The sequence below is a fragment of the Moschus berezovskii genome, chromosome 8 (assembly GCF_049115385.1).
Source record: "Moschus berezovskii isolate FMDL1 chromosome 8, NW_MosBer_1.0, whole genome shotgun sequence".
Taxonomy (NCBI): Eukaryota; Metazoa; Chordata; class Mammalia; order Artiodactyla; family Moschidae; genus Moschus; species Moschus berezovskii.
This window is the reverse complement of record NC_142467.1, coordinates 93,540,790-93,568,756: the sequence shown is the minus strand read 5'-3', so window position 1 is coordinate 93,568,756 and position 27,967 is coordinate 93,540,790. Positions and strand designations below refer to the sequence as shown.

At 57.8% G+C, this 27,967-nt stretch overlaps 1 protein-coding gene across 1 annotated transcript; it reads left to right on the top strand.

Annotated features, from left to right (window-relative positions):
- The first annotated feature begins 606 nt into the window (after nucleotides 1-606).
- Nucleotides 607-27,954, top strand: SH3GL1 (SH3 domain containing GRB2 like 1, endophilin A2). The gene is made up of 10 exons (XM_055428643.2): nucleotides 607-877; nucleotides 22,604-22,672; nucleotides 22,989-23,061; nucleotides 23,867-24,010; nucleotides 24,413-24,546; nucleotides 24,655-24,813; nucleotides 25,155-25,258; nucleotides 25,871-25,995; nucleotides 26,148-26,204; nucleotides 26,506-27,954. Exons 1-10 carry the CDS (start codon nucleotides 833-835, stop codon nucleotides 26,700-26,702), a joined length of 1,107 nt encoding a protein of 368 aa, XP_055284618.1. The 5' UTR covers nucleotides 607-832; the 3' UTR covers nucleotides 26,703-27,954.
- The last annotated feature ends 13 nt before the right edge of the window (nucleotides 27,955-27,967 follow it).

Here is a 27,967-nt window from a genome sequence, read left to right as displayed (position 1 = left end):
GCTTTGTAGGCCATGTCAAGAAGTCCTTAGAAGTTTTCTAAGGCCAAAACTACTGGCCTTAGAATAGGCCAGGGGAATGATATCATCTGAATTATGTTATAGAAGCATCTTTCTGGCAGCCTTGTAAGGGATCAACTGGAGGGGAGAACCTGAAGCTGGGCACACCAGAGAGAAGACTGGTGGAATGGTCTGATCAGGGCAGAGAGACAGCTGGGTAGCGGAAAGGAGGTACAAGTCATTACCTGATGTCTGATTTGGGCAACTGAATGGATGAACACGGGACTGGAAGGGAAGGTGGTGGAAGACATCAGAAGAACTGTATATAGCTGAGATTAGCGAAGATTTGTAAACTCAGCCTCTGGAGTTCTACCTGCCCCTTGGTCTCCCCAGCCTCTGCAGAAAGGTGTAAGCGCTTTTCCTGAGATGTCAGGGCCACCTCCGGGACTCCAGGGGTCGCTGCACCCGCCACAGCCCCTCTAGGCTCGCTCCGGTCCACTCATAGGCCGAGGCGGCCTCTCGGTTAGCAGGCGGGATGTGCGTGCACTCCCCAGCCGGCAGGGGGCGCGTGTGAGCAGACGGGGCCCAGGGCGCGCGTGCGCGCGCGGGGGCCGGCACCGGAAGTGTGCGGTTGCCATGTAATATCCTGGCAGCGCGGGCTCGCGAGGGTCTGAGGCGGCCCCGGGGCGGGCGGAGCTGGCTTGAGGGCGGTGGAGGCGGTGCCGTAGGAGCCCGCTGAGGCGCGCTGGGGGTTGGTGGCGCCCGGAAACCTGCCGCTTGCGCGGTCCCTCCGGTTTGCTGGGTCCAGGCGGCAGGCCCGACGGCGGGAGGCAGCATGTCGGTGGCGGGGCTGAAGAAGCAGTTCTACAAGGCGAGCCAGGTGAGCGGAGGCCGAGGCGGGGCGGGGTGGGGTGGTGTGCGGCGAGCCCCGGGCTCAGACTGCTCGGAGGGGGGCCCGGCTATGCCAGGCCTGGCCCTGACTCGGGAGGGAACCGGAGGTAGTGAGGGGGTGATCTTGGCACGCGTCCCTCCCAAGGTGGGTAGAGCCTAGGAGGGACAGGGTCTGCGTGCGAGGGCGCCCAGGCTCTGTCCACCATGTGGGCTCCAGTCTCCTCGAGGAGGGTGGGCAGACGGTGGAGAGGAGCAGAGATGCACCCAGAGGTTGTTCGCCGACGTGGATCCCTCGCCTCCTGTCCTTCCCTCTAAAAGGTCAGGAGGGGAGCGGAGAGAGAGAAGAGGAAGAAGCCGTCCGGAGGCTGTCGACACAGAGAGCCCAGGGGCAGGGAAATTTTATGTCTAGAGCAATTCTTTTTTTTCCCAAAGATGACAAACAGCCTTCTCAGTGGGCTGGGTGCAAAATTGAAAGGGTTGAGTGAAAAGTCAATTTCCCACTTCAGTTCCTCAGACATCCAGTCCCTCTCCCCAGAAACAAGACTGTCACCAGTTGCCAAAGAGAAGTGTACACCTCTTCTTTAAAAACCCCACGTAGTGGTAGCATGGTCTACATAGAGCCATGTACTTGCTGGTTTTCGTTAAGTGTGTCTCGGAGATCACGCTAGAGTCAGAATTCTCCACCTCGGGTCTTTCTCTGTCCTGGTAGCCATCCTTGGCACTGTGGGGCATTGAGCAGCACCCCTGGCCCCCTCCCAGTCGATTTAGGAGCTCCCCCAGTTGTGACAACCACTGATGTCTCCCCATGCTGCCAAATGTCTTTAGGGGAACCCCCTCTTCTTTCCCCCCGTCCCCCTTGAGCCACAGCTTTACAGCCTACTGCTCATGGCAACCCACTCCGGTGTTCTTGCCTGGAGAATCCCAGGGAAGGGGGAGCCTGGTGGGCTTCTGTCTGTGGGGTCACACAGAGTTGGACACGACTGAAGTGACTTAGCAGCAGCAGCAGCAGCAGCAGCAGCAGCTCAATTCTGTTGTTTTGTTTTGTTCTTTTGAAGAGCTAAGATGTCATGTATTTCATTTTCCTTCTTTGCTTTTCCTCTCCCTCCTCCTGGATCTTTTTAACAGGTACGTGATATCCTGTTCCATGAAGGCTACCACGACTTTTTTTAACTAGTTGTCTATTGATGGATGTTTGAATTGTTTCAAGTAGTTTTTTGCCACGAACAGTACTGTCATGAATAGCCAGTGAGTATCTCTGCTCACAGGTAGGATTGGCTTTACAGGTTAAGTTCCCAGAAGTGAAACATGGAATCCAAGAATGTTTAAGTGTTCTGCTTGTGATGGACAGAATAGGATAGGCGTTTTGGAAATTCCAGGCCCCGTTGTTCACAAATCTGGTGAAAGCTGAGTGGATCCACTGTTCAGAAAACTAGGCAAATGCAAAATTAAGCTTATAGGCTCAGATCCAAAAAGTTCCCAGATTTCTCCATCCCATAAGAATCTTAGGTTTGGAGTTTGTGTGGATAGACTCCAGGAAGGAACGAGCAATGGTCATAGGAATCCTTTAGGCAGCGCTGGCAAGCCAGACTTTAACACATGACTTGGAGAGGTCCAGTGGGAGGGAAAAGAAGTGTGTCTCCAGTGATCCACAGCCGGGACCTTTGGCCCCTTGGGAAAAGTAATGATCCTAGACAGGGCTAAAGATATTTGGGGTCTGTCTCTCGACTCCAGGCTAAACACTGGAGGAAGAGAAACTTAATCTAGATGGACTCTAGGGTTGTTGCTGAGAGTACAGCTCTGTGCCCCAGCAGGATGGAATGAGTGACCTGGCCCAGCAAGCCTCTACCTCCCCCTCCGACCCACCCCGCCGCACACTTGACCAGAGCACCTTGCAGTGCTGCTCACCATCTTGACCCTGACGTAGCCCCTGCTATAAGAACTACAGGTCTTGGAAGAACTCCTGGGCCACCTTGTTCCTTCCTGTGGATGGGTCTCTGGAAGCCCTCCCCTCCCCACCCTCAGGCATGAGGGCCCGTGCTGGTAGCCCGTCCTGCCCCCAGCAGACCCGCTGTGCTGGAGGAACTAGCTGGGCCTCTCAGGGTATCCACCTGAGTCTTTCCTCTCAGGGAAGGAAGAATGGCCTACATTCAGACCTGAATGTAGCCCTTAGGGGGAACGCTTAGAAACCTGGAAAGCTCAGTGCAGCATAAGCTGGTGGTTTGGATCAGTTTATTATCTCAACATTCTGGGACCCAATCCCAAAGAATCGCCGCTATGGCCACATCCTCCTCTGAGAGCCGCCGTCTTGGCCTCGTGACCAAGTCTGTGTTGAGTTGTGCTCTCAAGAATCACCCTGGCTGTGTTCCATTCCCTCTGCAATAGTTTCCATAGACCTCCACTGTGGATCTGGACGTGTGCACCTCTCTGTGTATTTCTTGTCTTGATTTTAGGAATACCTCCTTCATCCTCTTTCTGTGTCCTCAGGCTAGGATCGTCTGGGCCAGGTAACATTCCTGTTAAGTCTTAATATATATTGAGGGTTCACCAGGTGAACGTGTTTTAAACCAGTCAGTCTCTGTCTCACTCTCACTTTATCTGGCCCAGGGGTCAGCATACTCCCCTTTCTACTCCAAAGGATTGGGAGGCATCTGTCTTCCAGTAGGACAGCGGTTCTCAGCGAGGGCCAATTCCACTCTCTGGAGGACATTGGCAATATCTGGAGGCATGTTTGGCTGTCAAAACTTGGAGGTAATTGTATTACAGTGTACTGGGCCCCAGATGTTGGCAGTGCTGAGGTTGGGAAACCCTGTTTTACAGTTTGAGAAAAGTGAGGATAATTTTACCCAAACCAAACAACAACAACAGAAATCCCTCCTGGGCATTCTTGTGGCAACTGCCTGCTTTTTCTAATTCTCGAATCAAGGGATAACCAGATATACGTGGATGGACACGTATGTGAAACTCAGCACCCGGACACCACATCTCCCCTGCCCAAGTCCTCAGGAGAACCCCGGAGTATCTGTTGGCATCTGGCAAGCTTGCATCGGCACCTCTTCTCTTCGGGGTGACTAACCCTTCCCTCTCCCCTTTCCTCTCCGTGCAGCACCCCAGGGACATTTGGCGGCATCAGAGGCTTTGTCAGGCCTTGGGGAGCAGACGCTAGTGGCACTGAGTAGGTAGCGACCAGGGATGGTTGCTGAACACCCTGTAACACACAGAACAGCCTTCTCTACCACCAAGAGTTATCTTGCCCGAATGACAGAAGCGCCAACGTTGAGAAACCCTGCTCTGAAACAGGTTCTTGATTTCAAAGGCTTGTAACAGCGTTGTCTCTAAATTGAGAAAGGTGGACGCATGACAGGGAGCCGGGAGTAGAGAAGCTTGGTTTCCGGCAGGTCTGCCTCATCGATGACATCAGTGACAAACCAGCTTCCAGTAGCTGGCACGAGACTGGCCAGTTCCGCGCCAGTTCCTCTCAGGTGAAAGCTTTCAGGTCTTAAACAGAATCAATCTGAGCTTGAGTGGGAAGTTTGTGAGTTTTTACTTCTGGTCACTGACAGGCTGAGCTGGAGAACACTGAGGAATCCACAGAGTAAACAGAAAAAGAAGTAGGCATCTGTCCCGGGCCCATGGTGTGGTCCTCTCCCGCCTCCCCGTGTAATAATGCCAGTCAATATTGTCTGGTCTTTATGCACATCTAAACTGGGGGGAGATGCCTTTATGAGTCTTTCTGGGGAATAGAGGTGGGTCGAGGAACCCACTAGCGAGCTCCAGTCTCAGAAGCTCACTTGTCATTGTGGTGTGTGTGGGTGACATTAATTTCCACCTAAGCTGCTAACTGGTTTCCTGATCATTCTTGTGGCTACGCTGTGTGGAGATCTGAGAGTGTAACTAGGGGTAGATCTGGCAGCTGCCTGGAATGTTGGCCTGATTTTTTTTTTCTTTGCCTGAAAGGAGGGAGAGAGTTTGAACTAAAAGATTGGTTCCATCCAAGCTAGGAGGGGAACTCATGACCACCGTATCCCGTAACTTTGAAGTTTGTTCGATTCTCTCTAGGCCCCGCGTTGGTGTCTAGGAGGAAAGATTGAGCTTCCTGGAAGAGGCGTGGGGGTGGGGGAAGGACTAGGGGACCCAGACCCCAACTTGTAGGAGTAAGCAGTAGTTGGGGAAATGTCAGGGGTCTCCCAGATACTGCCTGCTCCAACCTATTTTTTAAACTTCATTTTGTGGAATCACACTCTTGATTTCCCAGCAAAGTACTTGGCTTGCTGAGTAACAGACATGGGTGATCTTAGGACACAAAAATCTGGAACTTATAACCACTTAAGTGTCAGCACGAATCAAAGTATAGAGTCTGGGAGCGACAGGTGTCAGGCAAAGTCTAGGGGTGGGGGCGGGAGTGGTCTCTGGCCCAGGACCTTGAGCCCAGCAGCTGCAGGCACTCACCCCCGGAAAACCTTCTGCCTCGGGGCAGCAGACTTTTGGCCATGGCCTTGTCCACGTGTGGCGGGAACTGGGTTAAGTCCACTCTTACAGGAAACCATTTTGCTGACTCATCCGTAGGAAGACCCTTGACCTCGAAGTGTCCCTGCAGGACCCCGGGCGGAGATGATCCCATCCTGCCTCACAAGCTAGCTGGGTGCAGTGACTAGCCCTGTGTCGTAGGCTGGGCTGTGGAGCTTCAGAAGCAATCCAAAACTGCCCTTCGCCGAAGGAGGCAGGGGCCTCTCATCTCCACCACTTCCCAGGCCTGTCCATAAAACCAGGTTAACCTGACCTCCTGGGCAGGAACCACTGTTCACCATCAGGGAGGTACCCCAGAATCAGGCAGCATCCTGCAACTCTTCGTTATTAACATGCCAGGACCAGGGGCTCATCATGTTCTGAATGCACTGCCTGTAACTCCCCTGAAGTTCACTGTGACTCAGGATCCTGGGTGTAGTAAAGTCCAGTTTATCACAGAACTCAGTGGGAGCTGATCGACCTGCCTATCTGGGTGTGTTTTGAGGTCAGGCTGTAGGATACTTAATTATACTCCGTGTGCCACTTAATAACAGCCTGTGAGGTGAGAGGTTTCTCAGTATCTCCCTGCTCAGCTTCAGGAATTGGAGGCTATCACAGTTTTGAGACCCCAGAACTGTCGCAGACTTAGCAACTGAACCCAGAAAACAGTGTGGTCCACCCAGCGTCCTTCCAGAGCCAGCATCCTTCAGGGCCCTGAGTGCTCCGCCGGCCCTCCCAGTGCCCCTCTGTGCAGCCCTCTGTGTCACCCCTCAGAGGACAAACTGATAGGCCGCGACTGGGCCCTTTGGGCCCGCCATTTGCTTCTGGCCTGCATGTCCCGTGGCCTTTGACCCTGGGTCAGGGGCCGCAGTTAGTGCTGCCCTGGCCTCATCTCCGCCCTCTCCTCTTTGTTGCCAGTATCTTGAGACTGACCCGATCTAGGGAAAGTTAATTTTTCATTTGGGGTGCACAGGCCAGCTTCCTCCATAGGGTTTCAGAGGCGTCAGGCCACTGGCCAGGGGAGTGGGGGAGGAAAGCCCAATTGTCTTCTGTTTCTGGTTTCTGAGGTCGGGGGAGGGGCAGGGGGAGGTTTCTGAGGTTTAAGGAGGGTTTGATGCAGGAGCCTCCCAGCCACAGGAGGGTTTGGGAGCTCGCAGGCCTGTGGAGGCATCTTTACCCGCCAGCCCTGCCCAGACCCTTCCCCTGGGAAACATTACGGGTGATCTTTCTGGCCGTTTTCCCAAGCCGTCCCTGGAAAGCCGGGTGGAGGAATGTGTCAGACTAGCAGCAGCTGCTTGCTCACTGCTCCCTGCCCCGCTCCTTTCTCATCCCCCTCTTCCTCCTGCCCATGCCCCCTCTGCTCTCCCTGCCCCCTCCCTCCCCAGGGCTGAATCTACAGCCACTTCTCCTGAGCGCTGCACTTTGGGTACATTCTGCTCATTTCCTGTTGAGCGGTCCCCCAGGCTCCCAGAGGATGGCCTCATCTTCCTTTTCCACTCAGCTCCTAGAAAAACCTGCTGACTGGGCCTGAGGGGGCGTCACGCGGAGACTCCCAGCCACAGCAGGAAAACAGACGTGCGATTTCCTCCAAAGGACCTGACTCAGCATCAGTTGCTGCCTCCCTGGGAAGAGCTGCTGCCCGGCGGCTCAGACTTCCACACCTGGGTATTACAGTCGTCCAGAGGCACTGTGCCCTGTCCCGGGTGTGAGACAGCCCCTCCAGGGGCCATTGAGGAACTCAGTGAATATCAGGTGGGCCAAGGGACATTTGCCCCAAATTGTGGGTTGTGAGAGTGCAAAAGTGGGGTGTCCATCTGGGCATGAGAGAGAAGGCAGAGCTGGGGACTGCTGAGGGGAGCATCCCTGGTCACCTGGGGTGCCTTGTCAGCTCCAGCTGTCATTCAGCACCTTCCCCACCCTCCCGCGAGCATGGACAGCACACTCCAGTCCAGCAGGTCTGCTTGGCCTTGTAGCGTCCCTCCTTCCCCACCCTTGTCCGGCTCTCCTGTCCACTTCCTGTTTGCCCTCAGACCCTGCGTGTCTGCCTTCATCCTGCCACCTCTCGGGTCCACTCTCCGGAAGTACTTCTCCTCCCTCCCAGCCTCTGGCCCAGGGGTCTCTTGCCCCGTGCTGCACATTGAGCTCATCCTCACACCCAGTACGCTTTCCTCTTATTGGGTGTGAGCTCCTGAGGGAGGGGGCTGCCTGGTGGCTGGTGAAAGGCCCAGGTCCCCACAGGCCATGGCTCACTGACCAAATTGTCAGGAACGGTGGACACCTCCCCAGAGCAGGTGTCGGGCAGTCCGGTGCCATGATGGTACCTGTGTGAGGCAGGGTGGCCAGTGAGCCCTCAGTCAGGAACAGGTTCGACTGGTTTAAAAAATAAGTCATCAGAGCTCAGAGGTTGCTCAGAGGTTCCCCTTTGCTTGGAATTTGCTTTGAAGGCTCCAGGCCCAGAGGAACCTGCATTTGACTTTGTCATAGGCAGTCTCTGTTGTTCCAAGCCCACAGCCAGATCCAAACTTAACAGGAGGTGCCCAGCTTCCTGGGGAAAGGAGATCCCTGGGCCCAACCACTCTGGCCTCAGAAGCCCGCTCTCTAGGCTCCTGGACCTCTGAGCTCTTGGACTTGACCGGGTCCTATGTGCAGCCCCTGTGTGGCTTCCACCCTTGGCCGCCTTCTGCCTCTTCTCCTGTTTCCTCCAACAGGCAGCCAGCTTTCTCCCTGTCCTCTGCTTGGCTCCTTTGGTACCCTCTGTGGACTTGCTACCCTGCCTCTGGGCCTTCTCCTTCCTGGACCTGAGTTCCCTCCCTGGCGCCCCTCACCCCTCCAGATCTTCATCTCCAGTCACAACATACCCATCGCCCTCTAGATGGTGGTCCCAAACCTGCTGGCTGGTACAAGCAATGCAACAGGCTCCTAGGCCCAGTGCACCTGAGGCCCAGCCCTGACCTTCCCTGTCCTTGCCCCGAGGACCTGGGAGCCTGCTGTATCTATCTGCATCTGAGCCTGCAGTAAATACTGAGCACCAACCTCTTAGCCTGGGGCCTAAATTAATTCGTTAATTTGACCTTCAAATAGACTCATTTTTTAAGTTTGTTTTTAAAAGGGATCTTGATGTTATTTCTTGTAATAAATCATAGTAACAGGATCACCATATACAGCAGAAACAAAGCACTGTAATCAGTTCTTCCTGGATTCCTGACCTCTGAAGCTGGGGTCTGCTCTCTCTTGTGAAAAGAATTGTGAAACCACAGGTTCCCCACCGGGACTTTGCCTGGCACTCCAGTGGTTAAGACTGCGCTTCCACTGCAATGGGCACGGGTTCGATCCCTAGTTGGGGAACTGAGATCCCACATGGCATGTGGCACAGCCAAAAAAAAAAAAAAGCCTAAAAATAATTTATTTTAAAAAACAAGTGTCCACCAGGAAGTTTCTCCTAGCCAAAACGAAGGCTACTGGCAGGGGATCGTGGCAGGACTAACTTTCTCACTTGTCCCTTGTGTTCTCTCTTCTCTTGGCACCCCTCCCCTGCCCCTTACAGTCTTCACGTGGAACCAGGAACTCCTGCAGGCTTGAATTAAGTCTCAGAAGAGAGAGTTCTGGGATGAGGGTGGATTTCCCAAGCATCAGGGGAGGAGGAGGCCTGACAGTCTGTGTCCCTGTTCAGACTGTGTGCTTAGTCCCCCGACACCACGCTGGCCAGCGCAGCTCAAGCCAGTCCCACGTTCTCTGAAGCGGGAGCAGTTGACTGATGGTTTTTCTCTGGTCATTTTGGGTCTCGGCCCCAAGAGTTAGCAGAGGCTTAGGGAAGGAAACCAGGAACTCTCTCACTTTCAGGTGCCACTCCCTCCCCGTCCCCTGCCACCTGCCTCCCTACTCTGAGGCCCCTTGGTTGACCCCAGCGGGTGTCCATCAACGTGATGGCCTCAGGTCATCACAGCCTTAATTGTCTGAAGTCCGGTGGGCAGCCCTGGCCTGTGAAGGCCACCCTTTGTCCAGAAGAGGCCAGCCGAGGGAATGGGGTCAAGGATTTCTGTGTCCCCTACCCCTAACTGCTGGTTAGGGATTTCTGTGTCCCCTACCCCTAACCTCAGATTTACTTTTATGTCCTCTCCTGGGACATTTCCTCCAAGCTGGGGAAGTCTTGCTGTCCCACACAGTCAGCATCTCAGCCTCGAGGAGCCTTGGAGCAACTGCAGCTCCCCACCCATTGTCCTGCTACGGCTCGGTGTGGGTGATGCCCCAGAGACTTCTCTGAGGTTCCTCCTTCTCCCCCAGCCTTGATGCATTTACTTCATACCTCTGTGGCTTCCTCATCACCATGCCTTTCCTGCCAGTTGCCTCAAGGGCGGCCAAGTGCTCTGTCCACTTCACCCCAGAACACCTTGTGCCCTTGGCCTTGGCCGGTGGTAGGTAGGAGGCACTGTGGGTTTGGGAGCCCTCCATGGGAAGTTGTGGAGACGGGGTACGTCGGGGACCCAGGACGCAAGGATGTTGTTCCAGGGGACTAGGGTGGAGGGCTTTCTGCCTGGTCTGAGTCCAGGAGGCCGCTGAGCTCCCAGCCTTGCCTAGAGGGGAGCTGACTGCTGTCCAGGCAGTATGTGCTCAGCTACTCCCCCACGCTAGGCAGCGCTGGTGCACCATAAAGGGCACGTCCCTTTCCAGGCACTTGAGCTGGTGCTGAACTGTCTTGGATGTCGAGCGAGAGGTAAAGAGTGACCTGCCGATAGCCAGGCACCCAGGAGAGCTTGAGTAGACACGCGCAGCGTAGTTAAGTGTCAGAGGCCCTCCCTGATACGTCACCATACATGAACTCACCACTAAAAAGTCCACAGCTTTGTTTTGCAAGTTCACACCGCCTGAACACAGTGTCCAGGGCAGCTTTATCGTCCTGCTCTTTCCGTTCACACTGCTGGTGCCCTTCGTCCACCCGAAGCCTGTGACTCAAGTTCACTTCCACAGCTCCCTGTGGTCCTTTATGTGTTGACCACAATGTGTCCCTCCCCTGGCAGCGGGCACTGAGGCCATTGCTGTGCTTCTGCTCTCAGCATGGCTGTGAGCAGTCACGTGGGTGTGCCCCAGGTGGGGTCCGAGAGTTCCTCTAGACTCCTGCTGTGTTTTTGTTTTGTTTTTAATTTTATTTATCTATTTATTTGACTGCAAGGGGTCTTAGTTGTGGCATGCAGAATCTTTTAGTTGCTGCAGCTGGGATCTAGCTCCCTGACCAGGGATCAAACCCAGGTTCCCTGCATTGGGAGCACGGAGTCTTAGCCACTGGACCACCAGGCAAGTCCTAGACTGCTGCTCTTTTAACGTGCCCATGTAGATTTTAAGCAGGCCCAACCTGGAAAAAAACCACCACGTCTTCAGTTGGCATGACACAGAGTCAGAGTAGGGCAGGAGGGTGTCCCAGACACGCACGGCGACTTAGCAACTGAACTAGGGCAGATGTGGTGACGCAGGGTCCTGTGACACACATGCCCAGTACGGAGAAACCAAGAGTGACTCACGAGGAGATGACCCAGGCCTTGGCCTTGAATGTGGACACAGGAAGAAAAAGGGAGAGCAGCATGCAGGTTTCCCTGGGAGGCCCTGGGCACTGGGGCCTCCGGGTCACTGGCTGCCCTGCGGTGGTCCAGGAGCCCAGACACTGCCTGTCTATGGGCTCAGCCCTGCCAGGGGAGCAGAGGCTATCCCGGTATGAGGGGGAGGGGAAGAGGCCCCAGCCCCTAGACCATCGTCATCAGGTGACGAGGGATTGGAATATTCTTCCTGCTCCTAGCTCAGGAAGTGGCAACACCAGACATGTGTCTCAAGGTGACAACAGAGGAGGAAGATCTGGGGACCAGGGAAGGGCAGCTTTTCTCCTGCGAAAGTCAAACTATAAAGGCATTGCCCAGCCATCTTGGCAAATGTGTCAAGACACCCCAGTTTAGGAGGGCATGGTCTCCTACACAGAGTGTAAGCATGGCTTCTTGGGGTGTGTACTGGCATCATCTTGAAAGACATGGGAGCTGCAGCTGCTGAAGCTCTTGATGTGCCATGGTGGGGTGGTGGGACATCTTGGGAGTCAGGGCAGGAAGCCCCGCAGGGTGTTGAGGGGTTGGCCAGCAGAAGACCCTGTTGCTTTGCTTCGAAGTAGAGCTCTAGAATGTGTGTCACGGCCGCCCATCAGCAGTACATGTGGTACCGTGAGCCCTCTGGAGTGTGGGCTGTGGTGTCTGGGGGCTTTGGGTAAACAGGGACAGCTGGGACCTCAGCCTGCTGGCGACACAGTTCACGCAGAGTTCACACGTGTCCTGGTGTGTGCAGAGGGCCTTCACTCCAGAGACACGGGCATCTCGACATCCCAGTCGTCCAGTAGCCCTGCACGTCCTGCCTGAGCCGTGCCTGTGTGGGGACCTGCCTCCAGCTCCCTGCCCTCCTGGCCTTGTTCTTTCCCTGGGCTTTGCATCACATGGGGAACAGCAGACTCGTCTTTGCAGAGCAGCTTGTGGTTCTTGAAGCATGTTCCTAGCCAGACCCCACAGCATGTCGTCCTCAGCTCCCCATTTTACAGTCGAGGAAACTGAGGCTCAGAGGAGTTGATGTTCTTAAGACGCAAGGCTGTCTGCGATTCACACCCCCGCTGCTCCCTGTGTCTCAGCCCTGCCCTGGGAGCTCACGGTTACACCCTTGTTTTGACTTGTTGCTGACACACCTGGTTGGGGGTGTTCTCCCCAGAGATCCTGAGGGCGGGGGTCTGTTATCTCAGCAAATACTGATCTCCCATCGCCTGCTGGGCGCTACTCGCCCTGTCAACATCGGGCAGCTGGTAGGAAGTTAGCGACTGGGGACAGGGCGTGTGTAGGTGGGGAGGGGAGGCTATCCCGGGTGCTGTTGGCTGGAATAAAGGTGACAGAGGAGATGGGCCCTGAAAACTGCCTTCCTCTGTGGCCTAGGGTGGGGTGCCCACCCACCACTGGGGCACAGACAGTAACGTCAGGGAGTGTGTGGGCCAGTCCTGCTGTGCCTCCTGAGAAGGGGGAGCTCCCTCCCCAGTGCTGCCACCAAAGGGGATGGCGCCCAGGGGACAGGAGCAGCAGGGTCTGGGGCCCACCTGGCCCTGGCAGCCCCTCTTGGTCTCCTCATCTTGTGCCAAGATTCCTTCCTTCCTGATCCAGGTTTTCAGGACTGACTTTGCAGGTCAGAAGGGAAGGTACGTCTGGACAAATAGGGTGGGGGACAGAGAGAGGAGCAGCCATGCAGGGTGACAGGGTGCTGGCATCTGACTCGTGGCCCAGGAGGGACTGGTCAGCCGCCCTGGCTTGCCATGTGCTGTCCTGGGATTGTGACCCACCCAGTCGTTGCTTCTGGTAGCCACACCTGAAGAAACTGGTCTCAGTGGCCTTGAGTCACCTGCTGTCACCGCCCAGCTAGTGTGCCAGATAAGGGTGCATGCCTCAGCACCCACTCAGAGCTTCTGTCCTCCCCTTGAGCCTACCCTCGATGATCCGTGAACCCGGGTGGCCTCTCCGGCCACAGCCTGACCAGTTTGGGGGCTGTTTCCCTTTGGCCTTCAAGCCTGTTTGCCTGTCAGCCTGCCTTTTTCATGTCCTGTCCTCCCAAACTGCAGGTGTACCCCTTTCACGGGGGCTTCTGTCATTAGGAGACCACCCCACTTCGGGACCAGAGTGCCCTGGATCCAAGTCAGCCTGGGCCCAGCATTTTGTTTTACTTTTGGCTGTGCTGGGTCTCTGTTGCTGCGCAGGCTTTCTCTGGTTGGGGTGAGCGGGGGCCGCGCTCTAGTCGTGCTGGGAGGGCTTCTCACTGTGGCGGCTTCTCCTGCGAGCACAGCTCTCCGGCACTTGGGCTCAGCAGCTGCAGCTCCCAGGCTCTAGGGCACAGGCTCCGTGGTCGTGGTGCACGGGTTCGGTTGCTCTGCGGCATGTGGAATCTTCCCGGACCAGGGATCGAACCCATGTCTCCTGCATTGGCAGGTGGATTCTTTACCACTGAGCCACCAAGGAGTCCCCAGCCTGGGCCCATCTTGCTCAGACTTTCCCTTTGCTCTCTGGTGAGGGGGCCAGCTGTGGGCAGACCTCGCGTGGAGAGTGGGGATGTAGACAGGCAGTCTCCCCAGGCAGAGTTCCGCCTAACTTGAACTTCCCATAAGCAACACAAAGGAAAGTGGGAGGTACGGGGGTTCGGGATGCTGTCATCTGGTCATCTCCCAAGTCCTCAAGCCCCGGTGCTTAGCCATGTGGAGTGGTGCCACGAGGTCAGACCCCTGTGAGGGCCTTCCTTCCTCCCATGGTCAGTAAGTATCAAGGAAGCACTTCTAGTCTTGGACACGGTTCCGAGCATGGACAGTATAGAAGTGCCAGGGTCACTCACTCAGAGCCCAGGGGACTTGAGAGAATGAGAGTGATAGGTGGGTCAGGGACAGCCCCTCTGAGGAAGGAACTCTTAAGGAGGACCAGATGGACAGGATCCACCTGGGAAGTTTTGGAGCAGAAGGAACAGCACAGCAGAGACTCTGACGCGGGGTGAGTGAATACCTTTGGAACAGAGCCTGGTCCAGTGTGGGGTTGGTCTTCAGAGAGGAGGTGCCAGGACTGGTAATGGGAGAGGGTAGCCAGTGGTCAGTTTCCTCCTACCTGGATCCTTCGGAGGTGGGTGATGGAGAATCAGGGGGGCTTCCTGGAAGAGGTAGCGTTACATTAGATAGGCCTTTCAGAATGGAAGTGGTTAGAGATGGGGAGACAGCGTTCCGGGAGGCAGGGCCCTGGGCTTCCGTCACCAGAGCTTGTCTTCATTGGGGTGCACGTGGCGCTCCTCGAGACGTGTGCTCTTGTGTGCACAGCCTCTTTTGTGGTCGGCTGTGGCGATGACGTTGGATGCAGGATTTACTCCAGTGCCTTCAGAGGCCGAACAGCTGTGCGTGCGCCTCACAGGATTTCCAAGCCCTGTTTCCTGTCTCTTTCCTGAAGGGTTGCTCCTGCGTCAGCTCTGCCATTGACAAAAAGATGAGTTTGCGAAACACCTTGTTTACTGAAACACGCTGGACAGAAGTTTGCTGTGTGCCTGGACACCCCCTGGTGGGTCTGCAGGCGGCAGCTCCCCCACGGTGCACCCCGGCTCAGGGGCAGCAGTGCAGGGCGGGTGTGGCCTCGCTCACAGGACTCGGGGGATTTATGACCTCATTTGTTTGTGGGTTGGGTGTTTCTTTTTATAAGTTTTCATCTGAAATTGATTTTCCCGCTGTGTGACACACAGCCTTCCTGCCTCATCCCTGAGATGAGAAATGAAAATGCACAAGGCCAATTTATATCTGGGCTTTTCAGCACTGGCAAGAGTTCCAGGTGGAATTCATTCCTGAGAGATGAGCCTCGATCACAGGCAATTGTGGGGTAAAAACCCTTGGCACAGCCTGGGGTGCCAATTTGGATCAGGCCCACCTCTCCCCTTCTCCCAAGGAGACAGAATCCTGAGCCCCTACCCTTCTCTGCTCCCCAGATATCTCAGCCGGGCCCTGTGGCTTTGGTCCGTCACCTCCCCCAATAGCATTTGGGGCAGGGTCGTTCAGTGAGGGTGGGGGCAGGCCCATCTGATCCCCCCATGTAGGTGGCATCATGCCCTGGTCAGGGGTCCTGCGTGTGACTGGTGTCCCCCCTCCATGAACAGCTCACAGTCCAATGTGCCTTTGGTATTCATAGAGAGCTCTGTAATGTCCCTGGGGCTGTGGGCTGAGGCCACCTTGGAGTGGTGGGTGCAGTGTGAGAGACTAGAGTTCCAGGAGGTGCGGGGCAGGGCTGCCAGGTCCCCTCAACACGGGCCTTCTGCCTCCAGACGGTGCACTCACCACGGATCGGGTATCATCCTGGTTGGCCATCCCCAGTGTGTTTCCATAAGTGTCCAGGAAGAGCTGTGGTCCTCTTGACCACCTGCTCCCAGGGGCCCGGATATGGCCTCATACTCACCAGGATGCTTCCCCAGCCAGGTGGGAGGGGTGGGGATTGTAGTCGGATCTTGTGTCCCCGGCACCCTGACATCCCAGCCAGTCTCTGAAGTGAGGAAGCAACTTCAGGGAGATGCAGGGCAGCCTCCAGTGCAAGGTGGCCCAGTCACCCCTGCTGTCTGGCTCCGTCTCTCACACACACGCACATGTGCGTGCACACCACACTGCCTGGCCCTGGGCAAGGTGCGTCACCTCCTGGATTGTCAGTCTTTCCATTTATTAACTTGAGGTGGAGATGACTCCCCGGTGGCTGCAGCTGGGCCAGTGAGTGCTGGAGGTCTCTGTGGCTCCACCCCTTCTTCTGGGATCCTCAAGGTTGACCGAAGGGCCAGCTAGATCGCAGGTCCCAGGAACTAGGCATCTCTGCTGTGTTTTGTGGACACATTAAAAGATGCACACCTAATGTGACCCACCTCCCCTCCAGCAGTCCAGCCTCCCCCCCACCCCAAAACAAGCCTGAAGTGCTTCACCTGGAAGCTGCCCCACAGCTGTCCCAGTGCCCAAGGGGGCTGCTTCCTCCCCGATTCCGCGAATGCGCTGGGACCTGGTTAATCACAAGTGGGAGCGGGAATGGTTCTTGTCCAGTGCTTCTGCTTTCTCCTAGAGGAACTTGGTGCCTTAACAGCAATCCCAGGACCAACCATCGCTGGAGTCAGTGCTCGGGGTGCGGGGGAGTGTCCCCAGAGGAGGCGGGATTCAGTGCTGTGGAGTCCTGACCCCAGGCCCCTGCCCCTCCACAGAGGGCACTCGGGCCTGTGGCTTCAGGCCAATGGGCTGTGAGGGGAAAGCCTGCCAGCCAGTTGGGGTCACAACCACCTGCATCCTCCCAGCCTTGGGAGCTGCCGTGGGCAGGAAGCCTGGCAAGGCCAAGGTGGGGGGCCCTGTGAGGCTGAGTCCCTGGGAGGAGTGAGGAAAGGCTGAGCCAGGGCAGCCTCTCCTCACTGAGTCAGGCCTGAGTCAGGCGGGAGGAGAGGGTTCCGGGGTCCACAGGGGCCTCGTGGTGGATCCAGGGCATGTAAAGCCAGTCTGAGGCCCCTGAGGACAGCAGTGTGATCGCTCTGGGGGGTCTAGGGACTTGGTCGTCAGCCTGGGGGTGGAGGAGCAGCTCTGGGTGTCTGCCATGATGGGGGGGTGGCTTTGGGTGCTGGGCCCCCCAAAGCCTGCAGCAGCAGAAGTTGGACTGCACTCTGTTCTGTCTTGGGACCTCGTCCTCCAGCTCCTCACAGCCTGGACAGTCCCTGAGCAACTGTCCCCTCCCATCACTGCTGCCACCTCCGGTTCATTCTTTCCAACCGCTGGTTCCTGCTTTGCTCCTGTGCCCTGCCACGTCAAGATCAGACTCTGAGTTAAGCCAGACGTGACTTTGAGCGGGGTTTTCTCATGCAGCGGTCTCCCCCTCATCTCAGCAGCCTGTGCCCGGCAGGGGAGCAGCCGCTGGGACTCACATGGCATGCAGCTCCCTGCCCACCAAGCCAGCCCTGAGAGGAGAGTGTGCAGGGAGGCAGGAGGGAGCACCATAGGGCAGAGATGCCAGGGGGCTTCAGACTGCGGGAAGCTGATCTGACAAGGCCCCCAGGCGAGGGACCCTGCAGCAGGCTTGTCCCTGCAGTCTTGGGGACCCCAGGGGTACTGCTCCTGAGCCTGCATCTCAGTGTCAGCCCCAGGCCCAAGGTGCTACCCCCTCTGCTGAGAGTAACAGCTCAAGCTCCACGTGCACCCTGACACACTGTGGGGAGCCATGTCTGGGGGTCTGTGTCTACCCCTTGGGGCTAGATCCAGTGGTCATGGTACTCATTGGAGGGTTTTCTCTGCTCCTGTTCACAGAGCTGCCATCACAAACTGTTTAGCTTTGATTCCTAGGGGGAGAGGAAGTGCATGCCCAGAGGCTTGACCTTAATTCTCAGTCTGCTGAAGGAAGTTGTGACTTGACAGGACACCTCCCTCTGTGGGGCTTCACAGAGGGGTGTGACTTCTGCACTGTCAGCTCACAAGTATGCGCTTGAGGCCTGGGACAGAGGAGGCTCTCTTGCTGCCAGAGTACTCAGGCTTCTGCTGCCTGTCTCCTAGGCTGAGGTGTTGATCACTACCCTCCCACGTGAAGCCTCTTGTGGGTGTGAATGGTGTTTCTGTGGTCTTCTCTTCAGTGGCACCTGTCCTTTGCCTTTTGGGGTGCCTTTTGTGGCCAGCCCCACACCTCGTGGCCTGTACTCTCAGAGCCACATGGGAGCCAGACTGCCTAGAATCCAAGCGCCACCCCTGTTGGTAGGCATTTCATACTCAAGCAGCTCATGGGGCCCCATGCTCTGGAGATCATCCCAACCCAGAGCCACTGGAGGTTTGCAGGCAGGGACCAACAGGAGGCTTTGGGGCAGTGTTGCATGGTACATCACCTCCTCAGAAGCACCCTCAGCTCACCTCCGTAAGAAAGGCGTCAGTTACCTGAGCTCACCCTCTGAGTCCTTGCCAGCACCCCTAGTCAGGGACCCAGGGCCCAAGTAGAAATAAGACTCGAGAAGGCCAGTGGCTTTGTGTGTCGACTGGGCAGCAGGCCAGCCTGGCTTTGTCCGCCTCATGGGCTCTCCAAGTCACGAGACAGAGGCCATAAAGGAAACTAGAAGGGGCTGTTCTGAGGTGTTTGGCGAGCGGCTCCCAGATGTTAGGAGGCCAGCAGGGAGGGGACCGCAGTTGGAAGGTATGCGGAGGCGATTGTGTCTATCCCCATGTTGCTTCCATCCCGTCCCCATGCCGGCCTCCCCGTTCAGGCATCTCTCAGCCCTGCCAAGGATCATCGGGCTGGCCATCTCTGAGTGGGGGATATCCTGTGCTGTGAGCTCCAGCCCAGACCGCACTGGGCACTGCGACTCACCTAGCCTCCCCTGCCTTCTCTCCCTCACCAGAGGGGTGTTCCTTAGAGCCAGCACAGTCTCTCCCAGGGTGGTGGGCTCCTCCCTGTGGTGGTCGCAGACTGGAGCCAGGAGTGCTCATGCCTGAGAGTCTTGGGTCCCGGTGCCAGCTACGGGATGTTCCCGGGCCCAGACCCAGGGGATGGGGCGGGGAAGCTGGATCCCAAGGCCCTTTCACCCTCATCGCCTGTCCCATTCCTTTTGTTCCAGCTCTCCGGCCAGGGCCCAAGAGGCTGCCCCCGGCCCCTAGCCTGACACTGGGCTTGGCTCTCCCTCTGAGGACAGAAGTGGGGGCTTCGCCAGCAGGCACTGGCAGGCAGGGAAAAGCTAGCTGGGTGGAGGGCAGGAGCGGGGCTGGGATAGAACGGGGACCTCCACTGTTAACTCTAGAGGTGGTGGCCCCCCAGACCAGCGCATTGGCTCGCAAGGCATGAAAATGCGGAGCCAGATATGCAGAGCATCCATCCTGGACCGCAGGCCCTGAGCAGCCCTGCTTCTCTCCCCACTTCCCGCTCCTCTGGGTCAGCCTCCTCTCGCTGCTTTTTTTAAACTTTTAATTCATCAAAGTGGATCGGCTACCCAGGTCACCAAGCCTGCAGATAGATCAGCTGGTTATTTTCCATGTTGTATTGATCAAGATTCCCCGCCAAGATGATTCAACTACAAGGCCTCCCCTTGGCGTGTCCCACTCGGCAGGATCCGAGCTTCTGCCATCCATCCCCAAGCCCCCCTTCCGGGACAGAAGGTTCTCCTGCCTTCTTGTTCTCCACTCAGCTCCTGGAGCAATGGCTCTGTCGGCTCTTGGCACATGGCATCCTGTGTTTGTGGGTTTTTCCAATGTGCGTTCTCTGTTTCTCGTCCGTGTGTCAGATTCCTAGCTCCTCTCCAAGTGTGACCAAAGACCTAGAATGCTAAAGAACACTTGTCTTTTGAGAGAACAGCCCCCTCCTCCAATTGGTCTTTGGTATCAGTGCCCACGGGGCCACTGTCATGGGTGGAGGTCGTACAGGTGCTCAGCAGCAAGGACCCACCTCTCTTCCAGACTCACTCCCTCCCCAAGTGCCTGGGACTGTTGTCCTCAGACCACACAGCTCTGCTGCTCCTCAGCATGGGAGCCTGAACTGGGCCACCCTTTGCCTGTTGCAGCCACTCTTGAGCATGTCATCTAAATCCCACCATTCAGGTCCACGTGCCAGCTGAACCCAGGCTGTCCTGGCAGAACAGCCCGAGTGGGTCAGCTCTCAGGGAACGAACAGGTTGGGGGTCTTTCCACCCCCTCAGTGGCAGTAACCTTTCCACAGCTCCAGGTGCCCCTCAGTTCACACCACAGCTGTGGCCCCCAACCCGCCCTGGAGGTGCCTGCAGCCTGAATTGAGGACAGGGCACGCTCTTCCCAGAGGATATTGGAGCCATAATACAGGCTGGGCTTCCCTGGTGGCTCAGACAGTAAAGAGTCCTGCCAATGCAGGAGACGTGTGTTCCATCCCTGGGTTGGGAAGATCCCCAGAAGAAGGAAATGGTAACCCACTCCAGTATTCTTCCTTGGAGAATCCCATGGGTAAGAGGAGCCTGGAGGGCTGTAGGCCATGGGGTCACAAAGAGTTGGACATGACTGAGCAGCTGAACAACATCAACAAAACAGGTCAGACCAAACACGTGGCGGGGGTTGGCTTGTTCAGTCTCCCCAGAGAGGCAGCACTGGAGGAGCCAGCCACAGAGGGGAGCCCCCATGGGGTCAGCGGTGTGCGTGCCTGGGTGGGGGTGCACAGGTCAGCAGTGCCCCTTAGAGCCGTTGTCACGGGGCCAGACAGACTCAAGGCCTGGGCTCACAGGGCCACAGAGCAGCCCTCCCTCAGCAGTCACACCTGCTGGCTGGCCTCAGAACCACTCATGAACCTTTTTACCAGGCAGCTGCCCAGGCTCCTTCCTGTTCTAACAGAAAAGACCCTGTTCTGGACCTTCATGGAACACACAGTCCCTGAGCACCTCCCAGGGCAAAAGTGAATCCAGGCTGCAATCCGAGAGGCCTGTCCGACAGGCAGCAGCAAGTTCATCTCCAAAAGCTGCCGCCAGGCCTGGCCCCATGATTCCCCTGGGATGCACCAGCGTGGGTGTCATGGTGGCAGCCAGTGTGGGCCCACTGCCAGTCACTCAGGCTCCCACCTGGCTGCGCAGGCCCAGGAGGCCATGGTTTCCACACCACTGCCGTCACGGCCCTGCAGGAGAGTGGGTAGCAGTCACCCACCTGCTCAGCCGTCCCCCGCCCCGGGTGGTGCACAGCTATGCAAGTCTCAGCTAGTGGGGTGAGTCCCTCTGCACCGAGACGGTGGGTGGGGTGGGGGTCTCAGTGGATACAGACAGAGAGGAGAGTAGGCACAGCCCGTTACCTGCCGGGCCCCTCTCCCACAGGCTGGGGACATTGTCAGGTTGTGGGGAGTGTGGGAGGCCGAAGCTGCGGGTGAAAGTGTTACCTCCATGGTGGCGCTGCTGCCCTCGTTGCGTCTCAGAGGGAGTGTGCAGGGTCCCTGAGCAGGACTGAGCGTCAGGGTCCTGCCTGCAGATCTGGGGGCCCCCTGCCGCTCCTCTGGAGTGCTGTCTGCGCCTCCTCAGGGACCCTGCCCTCAGCGCCCCGCTCCCCTGATGCTCTCACTGTGGTTGGTCTGTGGCTTGCCCGTTCCCTCTCTTGCCCCTGGCCTCTTGTCATCCTCTCATCCATTTGTATCAGTTCCAGACTGTGAGCCTTGGAGAGAAGGGACTTGAGGCCAGCCAGCCCGAGGGACTGGAGCTTAGCACTCCCTCATGGGGGGTGGGGGGGACAAAGAGACTGGTGGGGACCCAGATGTTTCCAGCAGGGCCTCCAGGGGCCAGAATGAGAAGGGCCCACGTGGTAATTGTAGGAGGCTCTGCCACTCCCAGGGGGCCTGGAAGAGGCCATGGGGTCTGCCCGTGCCCTTTCCCCTCAGAGGAAGGACGTGGTCCCCGCAGGCGCCCAGGCCCCCTGCACCAAGCAGGCCCTCGGCCCGGAAGGTGTGGTTTTGAGCCCTGGCGCTTCAGCGGCCCTCCCGGTTCACCAGAAGTGTCTCGTCCCACATCAGACATCTCACTCATTTCCCTTTGGCAACCACTGAATTTGAGAACGTCCTGTTTTGCCATTATCAAAAGTGAAACCGTCCCGTGAAACAAAGTGGGACGCCCCAGAAACACTTATAGGAGAGACACAGGGCTTCCCTTATAAAGTCAGAATCAGGCACACAGCCCCTGCCTGTCAGAGGAGGTCCCTGAGCCAGGCCTGCCTCCTGCCTGTGCCCCATGCCCTCCTGGACTCTAGGGTGCACCTGCCATGAGAACCCTGACTGGCTGGGATGTGTAGCTACCCGAGCAACACCCCCAGACCCTGGGTGGGCAGGGCAGGGATAAAGGCCTAAGGCTGAGCCTGCCCTGCAGCTCTGCCTCATCATGGAGAGACAAGATGCTCAGGGGAAATAGTGGGGCATTGGGATGGGCAGTGTGGGCATCATGGGAGTCCCCCCAAGCACATGCTTGCACACAGTAGCCCCGTGAGTACACAGCTGTCACCCCATTTTACAGAGGCAAGAACTGAGGCCCAGTGAAGTTAATAGCCCAAGACCACACAGGCCAAAGGCAGTGGGTCAGTCATTGAATAGTGCTGGCTCCTGCCCTCAGGAGTCCCTGGAGCTGTCCCAAGGGGTGGGCAGACTGCTGCCAGCCATTAGGAAATTGCGTGCATGTGTGTATGCCCATACCAGAAGTGACTTCCGGCCCCGTGACAGTTGGCCCATGCAGGACAGGTCTTCCCTTCTGCTTGGTGCTCGTCATTCAGCCTTGGGACCTGCTCATTACTGGCCCCAGGGCGGGGGTGGGTGGGGGCAGGGGAGATGCAGAGCAGTGGTCTGCAATATTCCTTTCCTGAATGGCAGTTCAGTGGGAGAGGGAGGTCACAGTTCCGTGAGCCTTGGCACCTCACCTGGAGCTGAACCACAGCACCACTGTCCAGGCATGGGCACCACAGCCTATAAGGGGGACCCAGACAGTCTGCACAACCCTGCAGGGGTGGGGGACACTCTCAGCCTGACCGCGTCGGCTTGACCAGAGAGGGTTCCCCCCCAGGACAAGCTCCAGGCCCTGGGTTTGCGGGAGTATGGGGGATTGGAGCAAGGACCTCTTTTAGATCCCTCCCCGTCATTGGCCGCCATGTCCAGCATCCCTGGGAAGCCATCATGGCCGTTCTGAGCCCTCGCTTTCCTCCTCCTTGGCTCACACTCTTTTCACTCCTTTTGTCCCCCAGCTGGTCAGTGAGAAGGTTGGAGGGGCGGAAGGGACCAAGCTTGACGATGACTTCAAAGAGATGGAGAAGGTAAGGGGAGAACGCACCTGTCTGATGCCTGGCAGTACCAACCCCGACAGAGCCTGACCCTGAGCACTGTGGGTTTGCAAGGCTCATGGGGAGGGTCTGGGTGGGTTGCAGGCCTCCCCCAGCTCTGGGCAGGTAGTGGTGGGGACACAGTGCGACCACCAGCAAGGAGGGAGAGAGATCCTGAAGCAGCAGGGTTTCCCATGTGGACGCTGAGGCAGGCAGGGGACTGGACAGCTTGAGGGCTGTCCAGGGGCTCCTGGTTTGGCCTCAGGCACCCTGATGGTTTTGAAACTCCACACCTGGACTCTCTTTACAGAAGGTGGATGTCACCAGCAAGGCTGTGACAGAAGTGTTGGCCAGAACCATTGAGTACCTGCAGCCCAACCCAGGTAGGGGCACCTATCAGCTGCGAGTAGTCTGCACCCCAACTCCTCAGGTCTTTGGCAGTCAGGAGTCCTCTGGTTACTGGAGCATGAAGAAGAAAGGCATGAGTCCAAAGAACTGAAACACCCAGGGGTGGGTGGTTTCAAGCATGGCTGGATCCAGTCATTCAAAGGATGTCCTCAGGGTCTCGAGTTTCCTACTGCTTTATCTGTCAGCTCCCGTTTCTCCTGATCCTAGCCTTAAATTACCCTTACAGCTAGTGGTCCCAGCAGAAAAGAGCATGTTTTTCTCCCAGTCAACTCGCTGGACTAGTGCAAGTTGGCTGGCAGGCTGCAGCTGTGTACCTGCCTCTGGAGCATGCAGTGGGGTCTCGGGACCAAGAGGGAGGCAGGGACTACTGGGTTCTGTGGTGAAAGGTGAATATGGGTGCCGGACAGGCAGCAACAGCAGCTGCCTCCACCTGAGGCCTGTGCCAGGGACGACTGACGAGCTGCTGGGGGTACAAGCATGCCTGTCCCCCCACCCCAAACCCTGGAAAAGGTCTGTGTTGGGGTGCCTGTACCCGTCCACACCTAGACCTGTCTACCCTGCTTCTCTGGGGTCTCGAGGAGCATACCCCGCTTCTCCCCGGCTCCTGCCCACTGTCAGTGCTCCCAGGAGAGGAGAAGTCTGGGAGGTTCTGGTTCCCTGGGCTGGGGGAGCACTTCAGAAGTGAATGGGCAGAGAGGGGCAGCCGGTGGTACTGGCCAAGCACAGGCCTGGTGGCTCCTCAAGACCACATCCATGCCCACCTGGCCCGTCCTCTCCTAGCCTCTCGGGCCAAGTTGACGATGCTCAACACAGTGTCCAAGATCCGAGGGCAGGTGAAGAACCCTGGCTACCCACAGTCGGAGGGCCTGCTGGGCGAGTGCATGATCCGCCATGGGAAGGAGCTGGGCGGCGAGTCCAACTTCGGTGAGGCCGAGGTCGGGGGGCCTGGATGGGGTGGGGGATACTGGGTGGAGGGGGCCTGAGAACATGGGGCAGTCTCTGGAGCTTCTCCAGGGCTGGCTGGCTCCATGGAAGAGCAGTCGAGGCTTCTTTGGAAGCTCCCTCCATCTCCCGTGAGCACTGTCTACAGCGTCATGGCCACAGGAGAGCTGTGTCTGTCAGCTCCTGTTTCCTGGCTGCCTTCAAAGAGCTGACAGGGTGGCTCATGAATAGCTGTCACACCAGCCCCTATGGCTCTGGGTCAAACTCCAGGGTCCCTTGTTCTCAGTTATGGCATCCAGGTTCTTAGCTGTGGGGGTGACGTCTTTGCCACGCAGGCCAAGGCCTCCTGTGACAGCTTCCTCCCCAACCCCACGCTCTCCGCAGGCGACGCCTTGCTGGATGCCGGGGAGTCCATGAAGCGCCTGGCTGAGGTGAAGGACTCCCTGGACATTGAGGTCAAGCAGAACTTCATCGACCCTCTGCAGAACCTGTGCGACAAGGACCTGAAGGAGATCCAGGTATGCCCCCGCCCAGCCCCGCCTGGGCCAGATTCCCAGCAGGAGGTGCTGCGGGGTGGCCCTCCTGAAGCCCCGGGCACGAGACATGACTCCCGTCCTGGCCCGCAGCACCACCTCAAGAAGCTAGAGGGCCGCCGCCTGGACTTCGACTACAAGAAGAAGCGGCAGGGCAAGATCCCCGACGAGGAGCTGCGCCAGGCCATGGAGAAGTTCGAGGAGTCCAAGGAGGTGGCGGAGACCAGTATGCACCACCTCCTGGAGACTGATGTGCGTACGTGGGCTGTGCACCCCTCCTCACGGACCCTGGGGGAGCCCAGAAAATGAGCCCAACGGTGGTGCCAGCTTCTCAGGGCCAGTGGGTGGGCTTAGTGCCTGTTCGGGATGTGAAGGAAAGAAAGTGGGTACAGGAGGACCCAAGGGGGCGACTGGCCGCCTGAGGCTTCGGCAGTCTCCTCAGGCCCGTCACCCTCCTCCAGCTGCAGCTCAAGGGTCAGGCAGACAGGCAGGGATGGGCCGTGTCTGGAACAATCTGTGAAGGCTTCCTCCAGGAGGCAGCTGGAGATGGGGGTCAGGAGGGCCGTACTGCAGCCCTGGCTGGTCCCTTGCAGATCGAGCAGGTGAGCCAGCTCTCTGCCCTGGTGGACGCCCAGCTGGACTACCACCGGCAGGCCGTGCAGATCCTAGATGAGTTGGCCGACAAGCTCAAACGAAGGTGAGTCTGGCCCCTGGCTTCTCCCTGTGAACAGCGGCCCACTCTGCCGGCTAGGAGGCCCAATGGCCTGGGGCTGGGGCCACCTGGGCCAGCCCTTTAGGACCTGGGGGATGACCTGCCCTGGGGAACCCCACTCTGCTGTGAGCAGCAGCAGGGGTTCGGGGGGGTTACGTCCTTTTTAGAAAGAACCTCCAGACTGCATGGGGTGGGGATCCCAGGAGACAGCAAGACCTCATCACACTCCCACTGGTCCCAGAGGAGAGGCTTGGGATGTCCTTTGGGGAGAGGGTTTGCTCGACTGCCCCTGGAAGGCCATTCTTCTCCTTCCCTGTCTCCTGAGGGCCATCTCATAATCAGGAGGCACCCAGGACCTTGAGGAGGGAAGTCCTGGTGGGGGTGGTTCCCTGATGCGGGGATGGTGTCTGTGGGGCAGCAGCACCCGGGCAGCCATCACCAAGGTGGCTTCTGGGTTCAGTGGGACCCAGCCTGTGGGCAGCCTTGGAGGCACACCAGGGGACCCCCACCAGTGTTCCTGTGCATGTTATCTCCTCACACACGCACCCTGAGTCCCAGGGTGGCAGCTGACCTTGACACGCACTCCCTCCCCTCCAGGATGCGGGAAGCCTCCTCACGCCCCAAACGGGAGTATAAGCCCAAGCCGCGGGAGCTCCTGGACATTGGAGAGCCTGAGCAGTCCAACGGGGGCTTCCCCTGTGCCGCGGCCCCCAAGATCACAGGTAAGGAGGAAGAGGCTTCTGCTCTGCCCCAGGCCCCTATTGGGGTAGCCCCCAGCCACAGGGCCAGTCCCCTGTGAGAGCCCCCCCAACCCTGGGACGGCGCCAGGCCACCCCAGCATCTTCGGCCCACCTTGTGCTTTGTTTGCAAACAGCTTCGTCATCCTTCCGATCTTCTGACAAGCCCATCCGGACCCCCAGCAGGAGCATGCGTGAGTGTCCCACATGGGCCCAGGCCCTGCCCTGGGCTCCTACCTGGGGTTTAGGGTCCTTCTCCCCTGCCTCCTCCAGTAGAAGTGGTGCCCCAAGTGCTATGTGCTTCTGTTCACTGACACCCTGATGCCACCAGGCATCACCAGTTCCTCCCAGAGCCTTTCTCCCCTCGTTGCCTACTCCTCTGGGCAGCCGTGGGAGCTGTGGTGGGCAGGACCAGGCAGCTGGGCAGGAGGGGAGGCGGCATCACCCTGCGTACTGCCTGGGGCAGTGATAGCCTGGACCATCCCCCACCCCCAGCCCCGCTGGACCAGCCGAGCTGCAAGGCCCTATACGACTTCGAGCCTGAGAATGATGGGGAGCTGGGCTTCCACGAGGGCGACATCATCACACTGACCAACCAGATCGATGAGAACTGGTACGAGGGCATGCTGGACGGCCAGTCAGGCTTCTTCCCCCTCAGCTACGTGGAGGTGCTGGTGCCGCTGCCCCAGTGACCACCCCTCCGTCCAGATCTCTGCATTCCACATGACCAGGGCAGTGCTTGTGGCCGGCAGGGTGGCCCACTTCCTGCCGGTCCGGGGGCAGCAGGGTCCCCATTTACACTAGCACTCACCGCCAAGGGGCTCCCTTGCCCACTCCGCGTGGCCATCTTGGGGCTGGGCAGCGTTCCCCATCCTGCTGCTCTAGACTCTGCCCCAGCCCACCCGCTCGCCCCGGGGGGCTCAGACTAAGGTGCTCTCAGAAACACTAACCCCTACCCCTCTCCAGGGATGGGTGACTCCAGGTGGACCTCCTCCTCTCCCCCCACCTCTTTCCCACACACACAGATTCAAACATGTGTTCTTTCCCACCTCCATCCACACACACGTGCGCACACTCACATACATGCGCACTCACATCCTCTCCTGTCTCCATCCAGCATTCACATGTGTACACACGTCCTCTCCCACTCCATCCCTCGCAACCCGGAGACTTGCCCTTAAAAGGATGGGACTGAATGTTGGTGCAATGGGGTGGTCTAGGCAAGACCCCCTGGCTGAGACTCACCACCCTGCTTTTAAATCCCCCACCAGAGTCCCCTGGGCCCATGAATGCCTACAGATGCCACCTTCCTGGAAGGGCCTTGCCCCTTCCCTCTAACTGGGGGCTCACGAAGAGACGAGGCTGGGGGTCTCAGAGGCCAGGGCCTCCAAGGACAGGCCATCTCCCTCCTGCAGGGCACTGAATCCCACACATTCATGCCCACCACCCCATCTCCAGCCAAGCACAGGGAGCATCTTTCTGGCACAAGCTGCCATGACCAGCAAACACATACAGTGCGTGTACACAGACACACACATATTCAGACATACACGGGACCATGGGAGCCCAGCCTCCACTATGTGGAAGGTCAAGCACAAAGGCTTTGACAAGTGAATGTTCCTGAGCCCTGGCTGCTGGGACCCCTGGGGAGTCCCAGGCAACTCCCTGTCCCAAGCCAGCCACCACACCCTCTCTGGACAGTGGCTCAGGCATCTCCTCCGCACCAAGGTAGGCAGGTGCCCAGGCCAGCAGGGGACCCTGGGCCTGCCTCACATTCCTCTCCTCTGGTGACTGATAAAGCCCCCAAGGACACCAGGCCCCCCTTCTCGTCCCTGAGGCCCCCTGATTAACCAGCATTTGGAGGAGGCACAGATGTCATAGCCTGGGGAAGATCCAAATGTAATCCTGATGTTTTTTTAAAAGTATTAAACGTCTCTTTCTACAGCCTCTGGCCTGG